Here is a 17,802-nt window from a genome sequence, read left to right as displayed (position 1 = left end):
AATAAACCTTGATGTTATCATATGGTGATTTTGGGCTTGCTGCTTTCGAACAGGACAGTGTCTGAGGCTAGGACTCCCTTATGCCTTAAAACATTAGAGACAGAGGTGAGAATAATCCTTTAAACTAGATGAGACAGAGCTGACCTTCTATGATTGTTTCAACTTAATTGTCTAACGTGGGAGAATAACCCGTGGGGTGAGCAGGGCTCTAGGGCAACCAGAGAGGCAGTCGTAGGGCCACCTCTCAGGTGATGCCCTGGGTCCACTGGGTGGCTTCTCTAGGTCCGCTCTGCTTCGGGCTGGAGATAAGAGCTGAGGCAGTCATTGTCCCACACTGGAAGGAGGCCAACTCATTTCACAGATGCCCAAGGTCAATGCAAGCTCTTGAAATTTGGGAGAAAATGTAGAGGTGCTCACCTTCAAGAAGGTGCAGAACTGGGACCTTGTACCCATTTTACCTTTAGGGCTGCATCCCTCCCGGGAGAGCTGCAGAAGCCATGGTGCCTGCAGGAACATTTGCATGGCATCCAGGACTCTGGGCCCTGTGGTCAGTGGGGGCTGCGGGTGATGAGTCCTCCACCTGAGTCTCTCATTGCAGCTCCAACTCCATCTGAGAAAACCAGGGCCAGAGTCCCTCCCTACTTGGCTTCACAAAAGCCACCTTGGGTCTAAGAGCCAGAGAATGGAATTTGCATTGGGCCAAACCATCACTGACACATAATGTAATGATTTTTATTCTCTGGTTAGATATATAGACCCATAAAAGCAGATGTGAAACAAAGGGAGGGCTGTTGCATGAATCCTTTGCATAAAAAGTCTGCTCAAATGTGTGGTTAATGAAAACTCATGTTCAATATCGTCACTAGATCTTTCTCTGTTTTCTATAGACAATACCAGAGTTTCACAGTGATGAGTTTATTGACCCATATGTAAGTACTGTCACCTGTAACCCCAGAATAATCTAGGCCTTTTCCCTCAGTACGTTACCTATGTCATTGTCACCTTTCCCTGAAGCATCATCCATGGACCCAATGGTTGTCATTACCATACTCCCTGGCCATTCAGAGGTGGTTCCTCCACACCTTACATGCCAAGCTGAGTCATGGGGCATCTTCCCCAGGCTCCCACAACTGAAGAGCTTGGTCTTCCCTGACTTTTCCTGGTCATCTGTGCCCATGGTCTTTCCAACCCAGAGGTACTGTCACAGGCCCAGAGCACCTCCAGACACAGAATCCGTAGTCCAGAATTTTCCCAGGCCCTTCAACTCATGGGGAACTTATGGTTGAGAAAATGGGGTGCAGTGATATCTCAGGAGTTTATTCCATCATATTAAATTCTCAGGAAATCATTCTTTGATGAGTCAACTTAGATGATACAATATAGACAACTAGATAAGACTGTATTCCTGAGCCAGATTTTTCCCGCAGAATAATAGATTTCTCAGATTATCTTTAATTCATCCCTTTTGTTGCTAGCCCAGTCTCTGTCTTCATAAGGAACACATTTCTGATCTAATACAACCACTCCCTCCTGAACTTCACTGCACCCAGAATGTCTTCTTCTAAACTCTCTGCTCAGTGTTGTTCCTTAATATTCTGAGGAGAGAAATTTACAAGTGTTACCTTGGTATAAGCAAAGCCTGTGTTCTAGAGTCCCAACATGTCGACCTCTGACCTTCCGGAGTCTCACTGATTCCAGTGGTGTCTACATTATCTCCCCTTCTAGCCGGAAAACTTCAATGAATGTGAGGTGTGCCGGAAAAGAGGAAAGCTGTTCTGCTGCGATACTTGTCCAAGGTCCTTTCATGAGAAATGCCACATCTGTCATATTGATCCCGACAGGTTAGTGAGACCCGGCCCCCTCTTGCCCTTCCCTCTTGCGGTACAGCTCTTCTCACCACACACACTCAGCCTGCAAAGTTTGTCTCTGGTTTTATGTGTCTTGATGCCGAGGGAGCAGGACCCTTAAATAACAGGATCCAGAAATATGAGCCAGAGCTGTTTAACCGTGCTGGCGGCAGTAGATTCGTGGGGAGTGAAAACTCCTCAAGTGGTTATTAGGTGGAATAGAAAGAGGTGTGACCACCATCTCCCCTGCTTGGTTCCCCAACCCACGCTCTTGGATGGGGTGATGACATACACCCCCTTCCTTGGGAACATCACACAGTTGGTAAACCTGGGGCTGTGATGAGTCCTCAGAAGGCCATCCCTGCAGTTTGTCAGATCAGCTGACCTGGGTAACAGGGTCCATGATAAGGCTCATGAATTCCGAGGGTGAGTCCACGGCTGCGTTTCCTTTGCTGTGAAATGTCTCCTTGGTCAGAAGGGATGGACGCAGGCTAGCACGGAGACTGATGAGGCACCTCCGAGTGCTGCTGCGTGCGGAGCATGTCTGCCAGGAATGTGTGTCTCCCCGGGAGGACAGCGCTGCCCTGCACAATGGGAGGAATCGGGCGTAACCCAGCTGCTCCCGGGTAGCTCCCAGGCAGCGGTGCCACCGCAGGGACTCAGCATAAACCTCTGTAGTCAGGCAATCTGCAGAGTCAGAAGGCAGACCCACCTTTTTGTTGAACCCACAAATATTCCCCATCCCTGTACCACAGGCACTTTGGAATGGGCCTCTTTTTTTTTTTTTTTTTAATATGTTTTTATTTCTTTTCAAGAGAAAAGAAAGAAGGAAAGAGAGAGAGAAACATCAATGAGAGAGAAACATTGATCGACTGCCTCCTGCATGCCCCCCAAAGGGGATCGATTGAGCCCACAACCCAGGCATACGCCCTGACCAGGAAACCAACCTGTGACCTCTTGGTTCATGGGTCAATGCTCAACCACTAAGCAACACCAGCCAGGCAAAGGGCCCCCTTTGTTTTCCATTTACAATTGACGTGCAACATTATATTATTAGTTTCAAGTGTACAACATAGTAATTAGACATTTATATAATTTACCTATTGGTGTCCCCAATAAGTCTAATACCCATCTGATACCATAAATAGTTATTACAATGATATTGACTATTTCCCCCTAAGCTGCGTGTCGCCACAACTGTTTCTGTAATTGTTTTTACATCTCCATGACTATTTTTATAACTGACAATTTGTACATCTTAATTTGTAATGAGCCTCTGAGAAAGGACTGGGGTGGCCCGGGAAAAAGGCTAAATGTCCTCTGTAAGATGAATCATTGTATCCACCTGATTCTGAAGAGCCTCCCAAGACAGAGAGCCGAGTAGAGAGGACTCTAGGGACAAACAGAATATTTGACACTCTATTGGTAGGTTCCCTTCCCAAGAATTCTCTGCAGCACAGATTCTAGGTACAGATATGGCAACGCCAGAGGGAAGGATGCCTGTGGCTTGTGCTCTACGCTTCTCAACAAAGTTGAGAAACAAAAGCTGGTTCCTGACTTTTCCTATGGCCTGATGGTCTGTCAAGGCCCAAGACTCCAGTCCTTATGGTGCTCATTTCCAACACTTGACTGTGGCAGACAGGGCTCATTTCCACACTCGTAGTAGCTCAGATGGGAACCCTAAGTTTTGAGGTGAATGAGAGTCCATCACCCATGAAGCATCTAACTCAACAGACTTTGGCACCTAACTCATCAGGGTGTCTTTGGCAATTGAGCCCAAATGGGACTCTAGTGCGGAGGGGCATCCAAGAGAGAAGTTGGCCTCAAGGTGGAAACCAATAGTCCTTCTTGAACAGAGGGCTTCAACAGCTGTAGGAATGGTGGCTGTTTCACAGAGAACCTGCCCTTGGTCACTTTTTATCCTGCTTCTCAGGAACCCATGGAGTTGCATCTTCTGCCAGATAAAGTCTATTCCGGAAAGTCGACCATGTCAGGAATCAGAGGTCCTGAAGAGGAAGATGCTGCCTGAGGAGTGGTTGGTGAGTTGCAATGTGAAGCTGAAGCCTCCTCCTTTCTGCTCAGTTGAGAGACGATGCACAGTCTTGCAAGGGCTGGAGGAATGGTGCCCAGAGGCAAGCTGCTGTGCCTCGCTGTGCTTTGATCACATGACTTAACACCAAAATTTGTTTCCAAAGGAAACCCACATTCATTCCGTGTTGTTTCCGAATCCACAGGTTTGGGAGTTGTGCATTCTGTCTGAACATGCGTAACAGTTCATTCTCTCCGAGCTTCTTTTCACTTAAGATCTCCTCTGTCTTTTGCAGAAATGTCAGTTCCTCCTCTTGAAGGTCTATTGCTGTTCAGAAAGCCCCTTTTTTGCCTCAAAACCGAATAATGTAAGTAACAGCAACAAAGCCCCAAACTGACGTTTGTCAAATTTGTGATATGAATGCAGTGGGTACAAGTTGCCATTTTCATTGCCTTGTTGATGGATGTCTTAGTCAGCCCTTAGCAGCTAAGCTAAGCTGCAAGGTGGAAACAGGGAGAAAGCTGTCTGGGGTCCCCTTAAAAAGGGCACTAATCCCATTCACAAGCACTCCACCCCCATGACCTTATTATCTCCCAAAGGCCCCACCTCCTAACACCATCGCTTTGTGGGGTTAGGATTTCAACATACGAGTTTGGAGGGTGGGACATAAACACCCAGTCCATGGCAGTGAGAGGCTACTACTTTCCAGTAGTTGGAACCACGCTAATAGCCTGCCCTTTGGCACTTTCATCCACAGAGTGAAAACTCAGCTGAGGACCTGAAGAAATGTATGTGGTTAAACAAAATCAGGATAAAGCTGACTTGGAAGATGTACACCCAAGTGAAGGGGTTTGTGCAGGACATGCGCCTCATCTTTCAGAACCACAGGGCAATTTACAGGGTAAGTGGCTCTCCCTAAATCCCTTTTTCTTTCCATCGAGTCCCTTTGCCTTTCATCTTCTCGTATCAGGTAAATGTTACAACTTCCCTTATCGTGCGGCAAGCCCACACCAGCAAAAATTTGGGAAGAATTCCAAAAGCCCTGTGCTGTGCCGAGGGGGAAATAATAAACCAGAGGGTTATTGCCAACGTTGCCCCAGAGCCTCAGAGTCTGCTCACTGCTCGACAGCCGATTTTCTCCCAGAGAAAACAGACTGCAGGCCTAGTCCCTGCCACAGGAAACAGAAGTGCCTTCTAGGAGATACCAAATCGAATTTCTCAGATTTCAAAATCTTGGATTTCTTTACATCCAAATTCCCTAGTGCTGTGTCAAAAAGTTAAGAAGGACTAGGTCAAGGGGCCAGAATCAAGGGGAAAGGAAGGAAGATGAATTTGCTGTAGACATTTCCATACTATCGTATTGTTACAAGTAATATGTGTTGTGCTCAAAATCCAAATAGCATGTATTGTTTTTCTCTTTGCTTTTTCAGGACCACGAATTCCTCAGGCTGGGAATTCAACTAGAGGCCAAGTTTGAGTATCATTTCAAAAACATTTTTGCAATTCAGGAAACCAGCAAGTAAAGCTCGCAGTCCAAGCCCCTTCCCTCGTGGTGGTGTCCATCTCTCTTGCCCCCTTCGGGCCTCCAGCTGCACGCGGTCAAGTGCCCTGGTCCCACTGACCATCTGCCCATTGCTTTGCAACCGACATCGTATCACACTTCTTTTTTCAAACTTTCTTTGTCACTATTCCTGTTCATTTATTTTTCTAAAATTGCTTTGTCCAGTTCTCTTATTAAATAATTTGGAGTGAAATTTACAATAGAAAATATTGAGTCTCTCTATAAAGGATCATCATATTATGTGCTTCCATTTACTTGAGATTATTTATTATGTTCTTAAGTAAAGTTTTCTGTTCTCTCCTCCTCTCCACATAGAACTTATTCATTTCTCTCTTTTTTACTGTCAGGTATGTTATGCTTTTTCTTGTTATTCTGAAAGTGCGCTTTCTCCCATTGCAGTTTCTTACTGATCACTGCCTGTTAGGAAGCCCCTGTGATTTACACATTTTGGTGGCCGACGACCACACCGAGTGCTCTTTTGCCTTCACCGCCCCACGCCCGCCCCGCGCCCGCCCCGCGCCCGCCCCGCGCGTCAGGACGCCCCCGGCAGACGCGCAGCGTTTCCAGCGCTCGGCTCAGAGCCAGAGCCCTGACTGGCACCTGATGGAAGACTCCTCACGCGGGCACGGGAACCTCTGCGGGTCCTTGGTCCCTTCGGGGGACGGTCACCACGGCATCCTGGTGAACCTGCATGTCTCCCCGCGGCCCACACAGGCAACACTTCAGTGCGGCTGGTCTGACCTAGGTCTGGGCAGAATGGCCTGTGACTTCCCTAAACCACAGAGCCTGGGGGGCTTGTGAGGAGCCGCTGCGCAGCCACTTCCCACCCATCACCTTCTCTCCAAGTGCTGTCACGACCCTCTCCTTGCCTCCCAAGTTCTGGTGAGGTAGGAGGCCTTCTGATTCCTCTGTTAGGGCACAGCCGTAGGCCACACAGCTGCTTGGCTGCAACAGGAATGCGGACGGTCACTCATGTCGCACCATGTGGCATCCGCATCCCTTTTGCTTTGGTACAATCCTACGGGACAGAGGAGTGGGAAGCTGGCACCTTTCCTCTTTTGCCTTTGTTGTGCATGTAATAAACTGTCTGAACACTAAAAGGGTGCATCATTTCTTTACCAGCCAAACCTTTTAGCTTTGCTTGACAGGTTCTCAGACCCAAAATATTCTGGTTACAGGAAAAAGAGTGCCATGTACTGTAGCTGGTTCAGAGTATACACCACACCATTGGGGGAAGTACCTCAGCCTCAGAGAGCACTGTCCCCAGCTGCTGCCGAAGTTGAGTCTCCAACACCCCATCACCATTCAATAATGAAATTTTGTAATTGGAATGGAAAATTTTGAAGATTAAATGAATTTATGAGTGTAAAGTGTTTAAAATGATGTCTGAAACCCATGATGTACCATTGTGGCTACACATAGTAGGGCTTCTGTATTCAGAAAGTTAATCCAAGCCAAAGGCAGCAATTCTTGTCTGCTCAGCTGGTTGATGGAAACAGAAACATATGGAGCCAGAAAAACCAAGGTCGATACATTTCCTAGCCCTTCCCAAAGAGACCAGTGTCTGTTTTCCAAGTTAATGAGGCTCTGGTAAAAGGAAAATTCCCATGGCCTTAAAGGATTATTGAACAAGAATCATCAGCTAAGTCTAGGGGCCTGAAACGCCATGATGACCAGCCTAACAGAAGAGGTTTGTGCTTTCAATACCATTTCTATCTTACGGTAGATTTAGTCAAAAAACGTTTCTTATTACAATTGATGCAATTATTTAGAGATGATTCAGAAATAAGCGTGCCTGAAGCTCCGTGTCCCTTTACTGACGTTATGACTGAAAAAGCACGGTCACGTTAGTAGGTAAAATGTCCAGGGGTCCTGCCAGAGAATCAACCTCCTGGGACTACAGTTATCTAGAAAGATGGATAAGTTCCATCGCGGACCAAGCAAAATATTTTATCCTTGAAGCTCTCTCGTGTAGCATATTCTGTTTCCAATCCTTCGGTTCCTAATAAAGTTATATTTTTTGTTTAGATTTGCTGTTTACATTTTGACCTTTGGTTCCTTTGAACCCCTTTTTGTTCGCTTTGTTGGGTTGGGGGTTCGGCAATGTGGCTTCGCTGTTGCATCATTACCTAGAATTGGTGTTTTTCTAGTCGCATTCTTTATTTGGGGCAGAGAAACAGTGTTCACCAAATACTACATCTATCCTCCAGAATGTTCCACCCCCTTGCATTAGGCAGGGCCAAGGAACCCTTACCAATGGGCTCCGACTGGAGGTGGCGTGTGTCACTTGCAAACTAATTCATGAAAGAGCGTGAGAGTTCTCCAGGCACCCTCTCCCCTGCCACATTGACGATGGAAGCCTGGTGTTGAGGGGGCAGAGCCCGACGGCTGGAACAGCCTGGCAGACGTATTGCTGCCGCCCAGGGGGGCTCCCGGATGCACCGTGGACCCCGAGTGCGCAAGAGGTCAGCTTCTTGGTGTCGGCGGGTGAACGGAGGGCTGGTTGTTGCCTCCACACAAGCCAGTAAGTCCTGGCTTAGTCGGTACTGGAAACAATGGAGAACACTTGTAGGAGTGAATTTTAGGGTTTGAGGAGCTCTGTGCCAGGAACTAGAGACAAAGGCCAAATGCATATTTTTTATTATGCTTCAACAGGCATGCTGTGTTGTTTCTATTCTGATGTCACTATATGAACACACGTGCTCAGTAAGTAGGGCCTTGCCTCCCACATTTCCCAAGAGTGGGTGCCCAGGGTTAAGTGAGCCGTTGCCTGTGGAGTGCACCCAAAGTAAAGTGCACCAAGCCCAGCCGGTGTGGCTCAGTTGGCTGAGCGTCGGCCAGGCACCAGGGGGGTCACCAGTTCAATTTCCAGTCCGAGCACTTGCCTGGGTTTTGAGTTCAATCCCCTTAGGAGGCATGCAGGAGGCAGCCGAGCAATGTTTCTCTCTTATCAATGATTCTATCTCTCTCTCCCTCTCCCTTCCTCTCTCTGAAATCAATTTTTTTTTATTTATTTTTTTTTTTAAATATATCTCTATTGATTTCAGAGAGAGGAAACGAGAGGGAGAGAGAGAGATAGAAACATCAATGATGAGAGAGTCATCGATCGGCTGCAGCCCTCAACCCGGGCGTGTGCCCTGACCGGGAATCAAACCCTGATCGCCTGGATCCTAGGTCAACGCTCAACCACTGAGCCACGCCCGGCCAGGCTGAAATCAATTTTTTTAAAAAACATTTTTTTAAAAAAAGTAAAACACATCAAGAAACAGGAGCTCTGAATTCAGACAGATGCTCTGCAGCGCCAGGCTGGCTGGCCGCGCCCTCCCCGCCCGGCCCACGTCTCGGTGCTGAGCTCTGGGCTTCCAGAGACGCTTCCTGTCCACGAGATTCATTACTGATCACCGCCCACAGGGACAAAACCCCTGAGGGGTCTCAACGTGGGGCCAAGGAGCCAGCAGGGAACCCCATAATAAGGGGACTCCAGGAGAGACCCAGCAGCTTGCAGAACTTCTACGTAGGGAGTCCCTGCTCCGGACAGTCGGTCTTCCCGTGGACTCCTGCGGCCTGCAGGTTGCCGGTGCTTCAGTCACTCTCACCAGACACTGGGGTAAGGACAGATGACCGTGACGGACAGCTTGTCTTGCTCCCCATTTTCTGACCCCTCACTCTCTTCCCCCCTTTCCCGCTGTCTCTCCCCATTTCTCTGCCGCTGCTTCTCTTTCTTGGGGCGCCTCCCTCTCCGTTCCGCTGACCTCTGCGCTTCGTGCTGTGTCTTCCGTCTCCTTCTGCCCTGTGGCCCCTGCTCTGTCCATCCCTAAGGTACCTCTGCCCTCCCTGGTCCCACAGTCCTTGTCACTTCCCCTCCACTTTCCTCTGTTAGGTAGAAGCCCCCTGCACAGAGCATCAGGGTCTCCCTCTCCTGCACCCCCTGCTCCCTGGGCCACCTCCTGTCACCCCCGCTGTGACACAGTGCCATCCGATGGCAGACTCCCTTAGCCAGCCTTACCGATTATTTCAGGGGCTCCGTCACCCGCTGGCTTTGCGTATTCGCCTTCTTGGCTCAGTTGGGGGGAGCCGGATGAAACTGCCTCCTGCACATCCCCCGGGCCCACAGCACAGGACTGCACTTGACTTTCCCGTGTGGAGAGCTCGGCCCCTAGAATAAAGTGACTCGTGAAGAACCTTCATCCGCCCCCCTGAGCGAGCCTCGTGGCTCCCTGTCCTTCCTCTCTCCCCACGTCCCTCGAGAGGCCCCTCTCCTGCAGAATCTTGCCTTCTTGCCGACTGCTGGCTCTGTATTTATATCTTTCTTCGCTTCTCGAGTGCTTTTCTTTTTCCCTTGGATTCTACCTTTTGGGTTTTCTCTTTTCCACCTGCTATTCTCATTCACTAACTGGTAATAATTTTAGATGAATTTTGTGTTTATTCATAAGTTCTTTTTCACAGAGGTAGCTTATTACATGTATACATAAAGTAATTTTGAGAACTATAACTTTCCCTACAAATACATCAGTAATGTAACGTGTGCATCCCTCTTTTAAGATGTCTGATCTCTAGGACCATAAAACAACTGACCTTCACCTCCACCTCTCAAGAGATGGTTCAACCCATTTTATAGGAATAGCACCGGCAAGAATCCTGGAGAGACTATGCCTTGGGCCCTGCTTCATCCCACTTGGGAGGTCTATGCTCACCCCCCGAGTTGTTCCATGACAAATAATATTCCTCTTGAACAAAAGGGGGGACGGACAAGGTTGAGCTTTACTGGAGCCCTACACAACCTCAGCAGTGCCTTCTGTCTCCCCTTCTGTATTTCAGAAATGACAAACCAGCTAACCTCAAAGGACCACACTCTCCTCAGATTTTGCGCAAGAAGTCTCATCACCGTCCTTTCTCGCGATGCCCTCAGGACGCTAAGATGACTCCCTCGTTTACCTGCCTCTATAAAACCCCAGGCTCTCTTCCTTTTCTTTAAGATGTTCCTCATTAATGAATGTTCTCCTTATTGCAATAGCTTGATAAAACCATCTCCTAAACTTAAAAAAAAAAGTCGTACCTTAAGCTTCTCACATGCCTCGGCCTGCTTGCCTCCCTCAAACCTTAGAAAGGAGCCAGAGACTGGGCTTGCGTGTGTGTGTGGCCCCTCCTTTCTCCACATGACTTAACCAAGTAACCGATTATTAAAATGCAGGAGTCGATCAGTTACCTTGTCCACCATTCAGCAGTAGGCTGGGCAACTCTTCGGACTCTCTCTCCCTTTTTATTCCAAGACCTTTGGATTTGCTGGGCACTGAAGAGAGATCAAAGGAAAGGAGAGACCAGAGCCAGCGGCCAGGAGAAAGACTCAGGTGTGGCCATACTGAGCTCTGAGGTTGAAACTAAAGTCAACTGCTCCTCCTCGAAATATACTCCCACCCCAAGAACCCCACCTCAAATCCAGCCAAGCCCCTCCCTCCCTCTCTCTCTCCCTTTCTCAATTTTCTACCAAGAGCCAACCTCCAGGCATTGCTGCTTCTAACCTAGAGAAGTTTTTCTACATCCTGGACACCACTGGCTTGTCTCCCAGCTTCTCCTGTCACCTGTTCCTGTCTCTCTTCTTTCTAGTGATGCTCTCCAGCTCGGTCCTCGACAGCTCTGTTTTCCTTCCCAGCTCTTTCCCTGCACCTCCCCACCCTCTGTGTTAGGCGCCAGTCCCATTCTCTGCCTCTGGGATTTTCCCCACTCGACCCACAGGAACTAAAAGATACACTTTTTAGTCTTATCAGGGTGTCTTCTGGCAGTGGGAGGAGGGGGGTGGGAAGTGGGAAGTGACAACTTCAAGGATACGGGGTTTCCTTCTGAGGGGATCGAACTGTTTTGGAACCAGATAGAGGTCATGGTTGCACAACGCTGTATACTTTTATACGGTTGATTTTATGTTATATGAATTTTACTTTCATTTAAAAGGGAAGAAATAACACAGGCTCTGGGTGCAGAATGCCTGGGTGCAGCCTGCTTGTTTGATGCCGGGCCAGCTACACACACGGTCCCTCTAGATCTCAGTCTTCTTACCTGCATCACAGGCACATCAGTGATACTAACCTCTGAATGCCGCTGTGGCCACTAAACCCACGACTACCAGACGCATGCTCAGTCCAGTGAGCACTTATTAATAGTTTCCGGGTGTCCTTCGCCCCTTCTCTGTCTTTCCTTCCCCCCCTTCTTTCTCTCGCCCTCAGAGTGGCCGCACCCCTCCCACACCTCGTCCGCCTTTCTTCTCGGATACTTCTGCTCTTAAACAGCGGCCCCGTGTTTCCGTCAGTCCCTCCTTCCATCGTCGAGGTTGAGGCTGACCGTGGGCCCATCGTCCTCAGTCCTCCGCAGCCCCTCACACAGGCCCCCATGGAAACCCCTAGATCGCACTCGGGATCCCACGCACCCCCAGGTTTCTGCGCGGAGCCCCTGCCGCCTCTCGCTACACCCTCGGATTCCACGCAGGATCAGGTCACTTCGGGGCTGATTCCGAGTATCGCTCCTCTACCCGCCCCGGGCTCCCCTGGCCTTCCTTCCCCGGCACCACCGTCTCCCTTTGGCACCTTTGTCTGCTTTTCCTCTTAGTCACCAGAAAACAAAGTTTGCGTCTTATAATAATTACCTTGTTCACAGCGTGGCTGAGTGCTGGGAATTTCGTGTATCTCTTCTCTATCACTTTCCCAGGGAAAATGTTTGTCCTGGATCACTGACCAGAGGAAAAAATTAATTAGAGGCTGCAGATAGGTGATCAGGGACACCACCCCATAGTTACACATCTGGGCCAACCGTGAATCCCTGTTCTTCAGGGGGGGAGTTTCTGGCCCATGAGTCACTGAATCTCAGTGGCTCCTGACTTGGTGTTGCCTGGCCCTTTCCCCGGGACAGTGAAGAGGGGGAAAGAGCCCACTGAAATTCTACAGGTGATGAGTCTTGGGTTTTCAGGATAGTAGTGAAACTGGGAAAGTTATAAAAGTAATTAATCACCCAGCAAGATGATCAGAGCGGAGTGGAAGCTATCTGAACATGAACTGTGTAAGCTGGATGTCTCTGTGAACTGTACACACCTTGGGAAGGAACAAAGGGATTTTCTCAGTAAGAGGGCCAGGTATTCCCAGAAGAAGAAGAAAGAACATAATTAAACCCAAATTAGGCCCTAGCACAGTTGTCACTTGGCAGATTATTTTGCATGGCAGTTTTGTCCACAGTTACTTCCATTCACACTGCCACACACAGGGCCGGGGACACAGTGAGCATCCCATAAACACTTGTCAAATGAGAGACTGAGTGAATGAATGAATGAATGAATGAATGAATGAATGAATGAAAAGTAGACCTGGGCCCCAAAAGGAAGGGGAGGAAATTGATTACCATTTTTGAAGCTTCTATGAACTTGAATTAAATCAGGATACTCCTTCAGATGAACCCTGCTGAACAGGGCTTGTAGTAGTGATGGATCGAACGTCTTCTCAATTTGGCAGAGAATAAAATACACCACTCTCCCCACAGGAACCAGGTTTCTACAGGCTTCTTGAGAATCCTTTTAAAAAGTTCAACAGAAAAATATATATGAAGTGATCGTTTTAAAGTTAAACAGACATCAAGGAAGTAATCGCGTAGAATACTGTCTGCTTTTTCAGTGTCGACTACCATTTTCATGTTATATTTTAGAACTTCTAATACATTTAATCACCCATTTAAAATCACCAATGGAGCCTTCTTCTTGGCTTCTGCACTTCCATCCTACTTAGGCTGTTTCAAGAATGGAGCTTATAGCAACCCTTGGTGTTAGAAGTCTTGCTAAGGCTTCAGGAAGCAGGGAGACGGTCCTTCCCTTGCTGGAAGGAGCACAAGGCACAATCGCGAGGTGAAGAGATGGCTTCTTCCCCTGTGTACCCAAGAGGACCCACTAATCAACTCTGCTTGAATCCCAAGTCACCCGAACCACCTAATGAAATGTAAATACTCTGGAGGAGACAACAAGGCTGAAATTTGATTTATAATGGCACAAATCCCCTGAGGATTTCATTTGAGGTAAGTGGATGTTATAAGGGAACACTGTCCCAATTCTTTCCATTATTTTAATTTTCTTTCATTTTGTTACATTGTGCACATCCCTACGCATTTGCAAAGCACAGCAGCTGCAATGCGACCCTATCACCGCCCCCCGCCCCCCGCCACCCGCACACACTCCATCGTTGCACAGAGAGGGGCTTCTAGATGCGTTCCACAGACGCGTCCCTAGTGCTCTGGCCGCCCTCAGCCTTCGGGGTGACTAAGTGACTCCACAGGGTCTCCCCAGGAGAAGCAGGGAGGGCTGCATCCTGAGGCCAGGTCGCCAGGCCTGAGCTGGCAGGAGGCCCGGCTTACATCGTAGAGCTTGTCGGTGATGAGGGCGCGGTCCCGGAGGCTCTCGAGGAAGGGGAAGGGCTTGGTGACCGCGTTCGCGATCTCCACCTTGTTCTCCCTAAAGTGGGTCAGGAGGGCTTCGTGGAGAACCGTCTCCTGGCGCTGGACGGCTGAGGACATCCTGAGGGCGAGGCGGAAAGAGGAGAGAAAGGCTAAGGCTCCAGCCGGCCGGCCCCCACCCCCGGGCACCCCGCGGGCCGTGAGGCCGAGGCCTAGCCCAGCGCACTCGGTTTCCTCCTGAACTCAGAATCCAGGACGCGAAGAGAGGCTTTAGGAGAAATCCAAGCAGATCGGTGTAGAAGCCAGGTGTTGGGCTAGTGTCAGGACCGGGAGAGGGGGGAAGAAAAGATGCCCTGATCCCATCAGACCCGCGCAGAGACGACACGGCCGAGCCCGCGGAGGGGCAGGCTGGGCGCTGAGAAGTCCTGCGGGGTCAGCACCCCGGGAGCCTGTGAGAACAAGACCTCTCACGGCGGTGGGAAGGGACTGACAGGTGACACTTCCCACCCCACAGAGACAAAGTAGATTATTCAAGCCCTGAAACTCCACTCAGAGGCAGAGGAGGACTGGAAGCTGGGGAAAGCGCCACTGCAGGAGCTGTGGCAAGCTTCACCAAGAACAGATTCGGGTCAGCCCTGGCCGGTGTGGCTCAGTGGACAGAGCGTCTGGGTGTCCGCCTGCCGGCCTGTGCACCAAAGGGTCACAGGTTTGACTCCCCTGGGCCCAGTCAGGGTGTGGGGGGAGGCTATCAGTCAATGTGTCTCTCTCACATTGATGTGGGGGTTTTTTTCTCTCTCTCTCCCTTCCACTCTCTCTAAAAATCAATGGAAAACATATCTTCAGATAAAGATCAGCAATGACAATGAAAAGCGGCTTCAGTTCAGGATTCTGCCCCGAGGGGTGAGTGTGAGCTGAGACAGGCGGTTTGATGGTCGAGGAGAAGGCTTCCTGGGCCTGCGTTCCAAAGGCAGGAGGCAATGGTGGCAGCGGCCACTGTGGTTGACGAAGAGAGGGCCCAGGCTTTCTCCTGTGGGTGAGAATTGGAAGCAAAGAGCAGGTGCCTGAGAACTTTGGGTAGAAACATTCATTCCCGGCTGCTGCTGTTGCCCAGGAGAGGGGCAGGAATCTGTGTGGCACCCTTGGTCTCTCCCTGCACCCCCTCCTCCCCATCAGAGGAAAGTTCTTAGATGTTCTGTACATCAAAACACACGGTCAAGAAAGTGGAAAGACAACTTACAAAATGGGAGAAAATACTTGCAATTCATATATCTGGTAGGGAGTTAATATTCAGAGTCTGCAAAGAACTCCTAAAACTCAATAACAATAAAAACCACAAACAACTCAATTCAAAAACGGGCAAAGGATTTGAGTAGACATTTTCCCAGAGAAGATGCACAAATGGCCAGGAAGCCCATTAAAAGATGTTTAACATCATTACTCTTTACGGAAATGGAAATCAAAGCCACAGTGAGATATCCCTTCATTCCTACCAGGATGGCTATAATTTAAAAAAAATTTTTTTTAATTTAATTTTAAAACACACACACAAAAAAGCTGGTGTGGCTCAGTTGGTTGAGTGTCATCCCATGTGCTGAGAGGTCACTGGTTCGATTTCTGTTCAGGGCACATGCCCCCTGATTGAGGGCTGGATCCCCGGGGGGGTCATGCAGGAGGCAGCAGATTGATGTTTCTCTCCCTCTCTCTTCCTCTCTCTCTAAAATCAATTTTAAAATTTTTTTTAATATTTACAAGTATTGGTGATGATGTGGAGAAACTGGAATCCTCATGCATTGCTCGTAGGAATGTAAAGTGCTACAAGCACTGTGAAAAACAGCTTGGTTTTGATCTCAAAAAAAATCAAACAGAACTACCACGTGACCTAGCAGTTGCATGTCTAAATGCACACCCAAACGGTAAGTACAGAAGTAAAGGGCATGGGGTGGGGGTTCTCGGTTCAGTGGAGAGCAAGGCCTTGTAGATAACTAGGGTCAGGCCAAATATCAGAAACCTTTCAGAGGCCTTGGATGTGGTCTTGAAGCCAGGCTCCCCGCTCCGCTCCTCCCCTCCCTCGGTTCAGCCACACCCTGGCGGGAACTAGGTTAGCAGGTTCAACTGAAGGGGTTTAACAGAAAACAAAAGTGGAGAGATCCAGAAGGAGCAGGCACTCCGGTCCCCAGCCCCTCGCCCTTCCCCAGGCGGAGGAGTCCTGATCCGACCCAGCCCCTTCCTGGGACCCGGGCTGGGCCCCCGGGGCAGCGCACAGCGCTCGGGAAACACAGAGGCCAGGCAGCGAGGTTTTGCCTCAATAAACACCAGACGAAAACCTGGGCGCGCCTCCTCTTTCTGGCACAAGTGCTCTTACTGGAAGTTAGCTGCTGGCACCCCGTCAGCTGGCGGGGAGCCCGGCCACTTTCCCAAAGCACCCTCGGCCGTGCGGGCTGACCTCGGCCAGGGCGCTCTCTCCATAAAGCCACGCGCACTGTTAAAGCAGGAACATGCTTTTCGCCCAGTTGGCAAACAGCCGCTGCCCCAGACCCTTCAAGGGCCTCCCTGCGGTCGCTCACCCGCACCCCCACTCCGCAGACCACCCCAATCAGGGACCTGATGGCAGGGGGTCCTCCAGGAACCGGCTCCAGCAGCCTTCGGTAAGGATCAGTTCTCATCGGGAGTAGATTCTACTACCGGGTTATTCTGTGTCCTACTGTTAGCAAGCGAAACTTCATTTGAAATTTGCATTTTAACGGTGCTTCTCCGGTCCCCTCTCCGGGCTCTGCAGCCCCCGGGTGGCAGGATGTCGCTATTGCACAGTCCCCTTTAGAAGCATTCTGCCCCTTTCCCCCTCTGAATTCACACACTCAGAAGGTTAAGGCTTTTTCACATTAATACTTGTGGAGAAGACAGTTGGGGTTTGCATGTGTCCTTGGCAAGGGAGATTTGGAGCCAGAGGAGCAGTCTGTACTTTGAAAACAGTCCTCCTCTCCACTTTTCTCCTGTAGTCTTAGGAATTGGGAGAGAGAAAGACAGAGGGGGCTGTGAACTGCTTCTAGAGCCACGTTTCAGGTTTTGCAAAGATTTGTAAGAAAAGGACAGTTGCTCTCAAAATTGGGTTGTAACTTAGTGATATCATTGGTTGACCCACCTGTCTAACTACACAATCCTGAACTTGCTTCTTTCCCTCTGGGTGTACAGTTTCATTTTCACTTTGGGGAGGAGGCGGAGTCCTCCCTGGGTTTAAGAAATCCTCTAAGTATTGCCCTTAGGTTGGCCTTGGGCCAAGGAGTGCAAGATATCCAAGGACAATCACCTGTAAGGGCAACGTCAGTTTTATAGTCTTCTGTTGTAGCTATTTGCTATCTTTCAGTGAAGCTATTTAAGTTGTTTCTTTAGCATATTTAATTAATATTGCTTGAAGGGTGGATTTATGTTTTCCTTTTACAGTATTAGTCAAGGGAATGCTCCCCAGTGAGATGCAACGTCTACTCCACATTCCAATCAGGTAAAAGAGATACTATCAGTTCCGATAAAGCCTGTTCAAAATATACCAATTCACTCGTAAATTTTTATCTTAATTCGATCAACTCTTACATTCTTAACTACAGCCTCCATTAGGACTTTATCAACGGTTTTGATCTTAAAAACTGAGCTCTCTGGCCTTAAGACAAAAGGAGACATACCAGACAGAACAGAGAAAAACAAAATTAACAAAACCCATGAGTACTCATTCCAAATAACCAAGAGTCATTAAGCCCAAGAAACTAGTTTTACAAATATTTTCTGGTGCTAATTGTGGACCAAAAAAAAAAAAAAAAAAAAAGTGGTTCTGTAATAAAACTGACAAGTGCAATAAAAGTAACCTTACAGGGTGATCTGATCATAAATTCCTAACTGGGCAGGTTGTGGTAGATAGTCACGCCCCAGGCACATAACTTTTTAGTAAAAGGTTTATC

At 48.9% G+C, this 17,802-nt stretch overlaps 2 protein-coding genes across 2 annotated transcripts in view; one reads left to right on the top strand and one right to left on the bottom strand.

Annotated features, from left to right (window-relative positions):
* Positions 1-7,464, top strand: part of SP100 (SP100 nuclear body protein) — a 55,618-nt gene extending 48,154 nt beyond the window's left edge. The window contains exons 21-26 of the mRNA XM_087819524.1: positions 888-929; positions 1,726-1,841; positions 3,781-3,886; positions 4,172-4,243; positions 4,634-4,777; positions 5,307-7,464. Of these exons, the coding sequence (XP_087675650.1) occupies positions 888-929; positions 1,726-1,841; positions 3,781-3,886; positions 4,172-4,243; positions 4,634-4,777; positions 5,307-5,399 (573 nt within the window). The 3' untranslated portion in view covers positions 5,400-7,464. The remainder of the gene's footprint in view (positions 1-887; positions 930-1,725; positions 1,842-3,780; positions 3,887-4,171; positions 4,244-4,633; positions 4,778-5,306) is intronic.
* Positions 7,465-8,753: 1,289 nt separating this feature from the next.
* On the bottom strand, positions 8,754-16,572 carry LOC107530745 (nuclear body protein SP140-like protein). The gene is made up of 7 exons (XM_087819526.1): positions 16,457-16,572; positions 13,817-13,976; positions 12,818-12,986; positions 12,072-12,155; positions 10,644-10,727; positions 9,444-9,593; positions 8,754-9,039 (listed from the first exon to the last, which is right to left on the bottom strand). Exons 1-7 carry the CDS (start codon positions 16,516-16,518, stop codon positions 9,020-9,022), a joined length of 729 nt encoding a protein of 242 aa, XP_087675652.1. The 5' UTR covers positions 16,519-16,572; the 3' UTR covers positions 8,754-9,019.
* Between the last annotated feature and the right edge of the window lie 1,230 nt (positions 16,573-17,802).

The sequence above is a fragment of the Miniopterus natalensis genome, chromosome 8, assembly GCF_054644295.1.
Source record: "Miniopterus natalensis isolate mMinNat1 chromosome 8, mMinNat1.hap1, whole genome shotgun sequence".
Lineage (NCBI taxonomy): Eukaryota > Metazoa > Chordata > Mammalia > Chiroptera > Miniopteridae > Miniopterus > Miniopterus natalensis.
This window is presented reverse-complemented; position numbering and strand designations above follow the sequence as displayed.

Excerpts from the sequence above, each read along its gene's own strand:
- LOC107530745 (XM_087819526.1), bottom strand. The coding sequence starts at position 16,518 with ATGAGAACTGATCCTTACCGAAGGCTGCTGGAGCCGGTTCCTGGAGGA. Across the intron at positions 10,728-12,071 it reads TCAGCCACGCTGTGAACAAG|TGCCCAGCAAATCCAAAGGT; the intron begins GTAATTATTATA and ends ATCTCTCTTCAG. Across the intron at positions 9,040-9,443 it reads CGGAGCCCCTGAAATAATCG|TGTCTGGTGAGAGTGACTGA; the intron begins GTAAGGCTGGCT and ends TCCTTACCCCAG.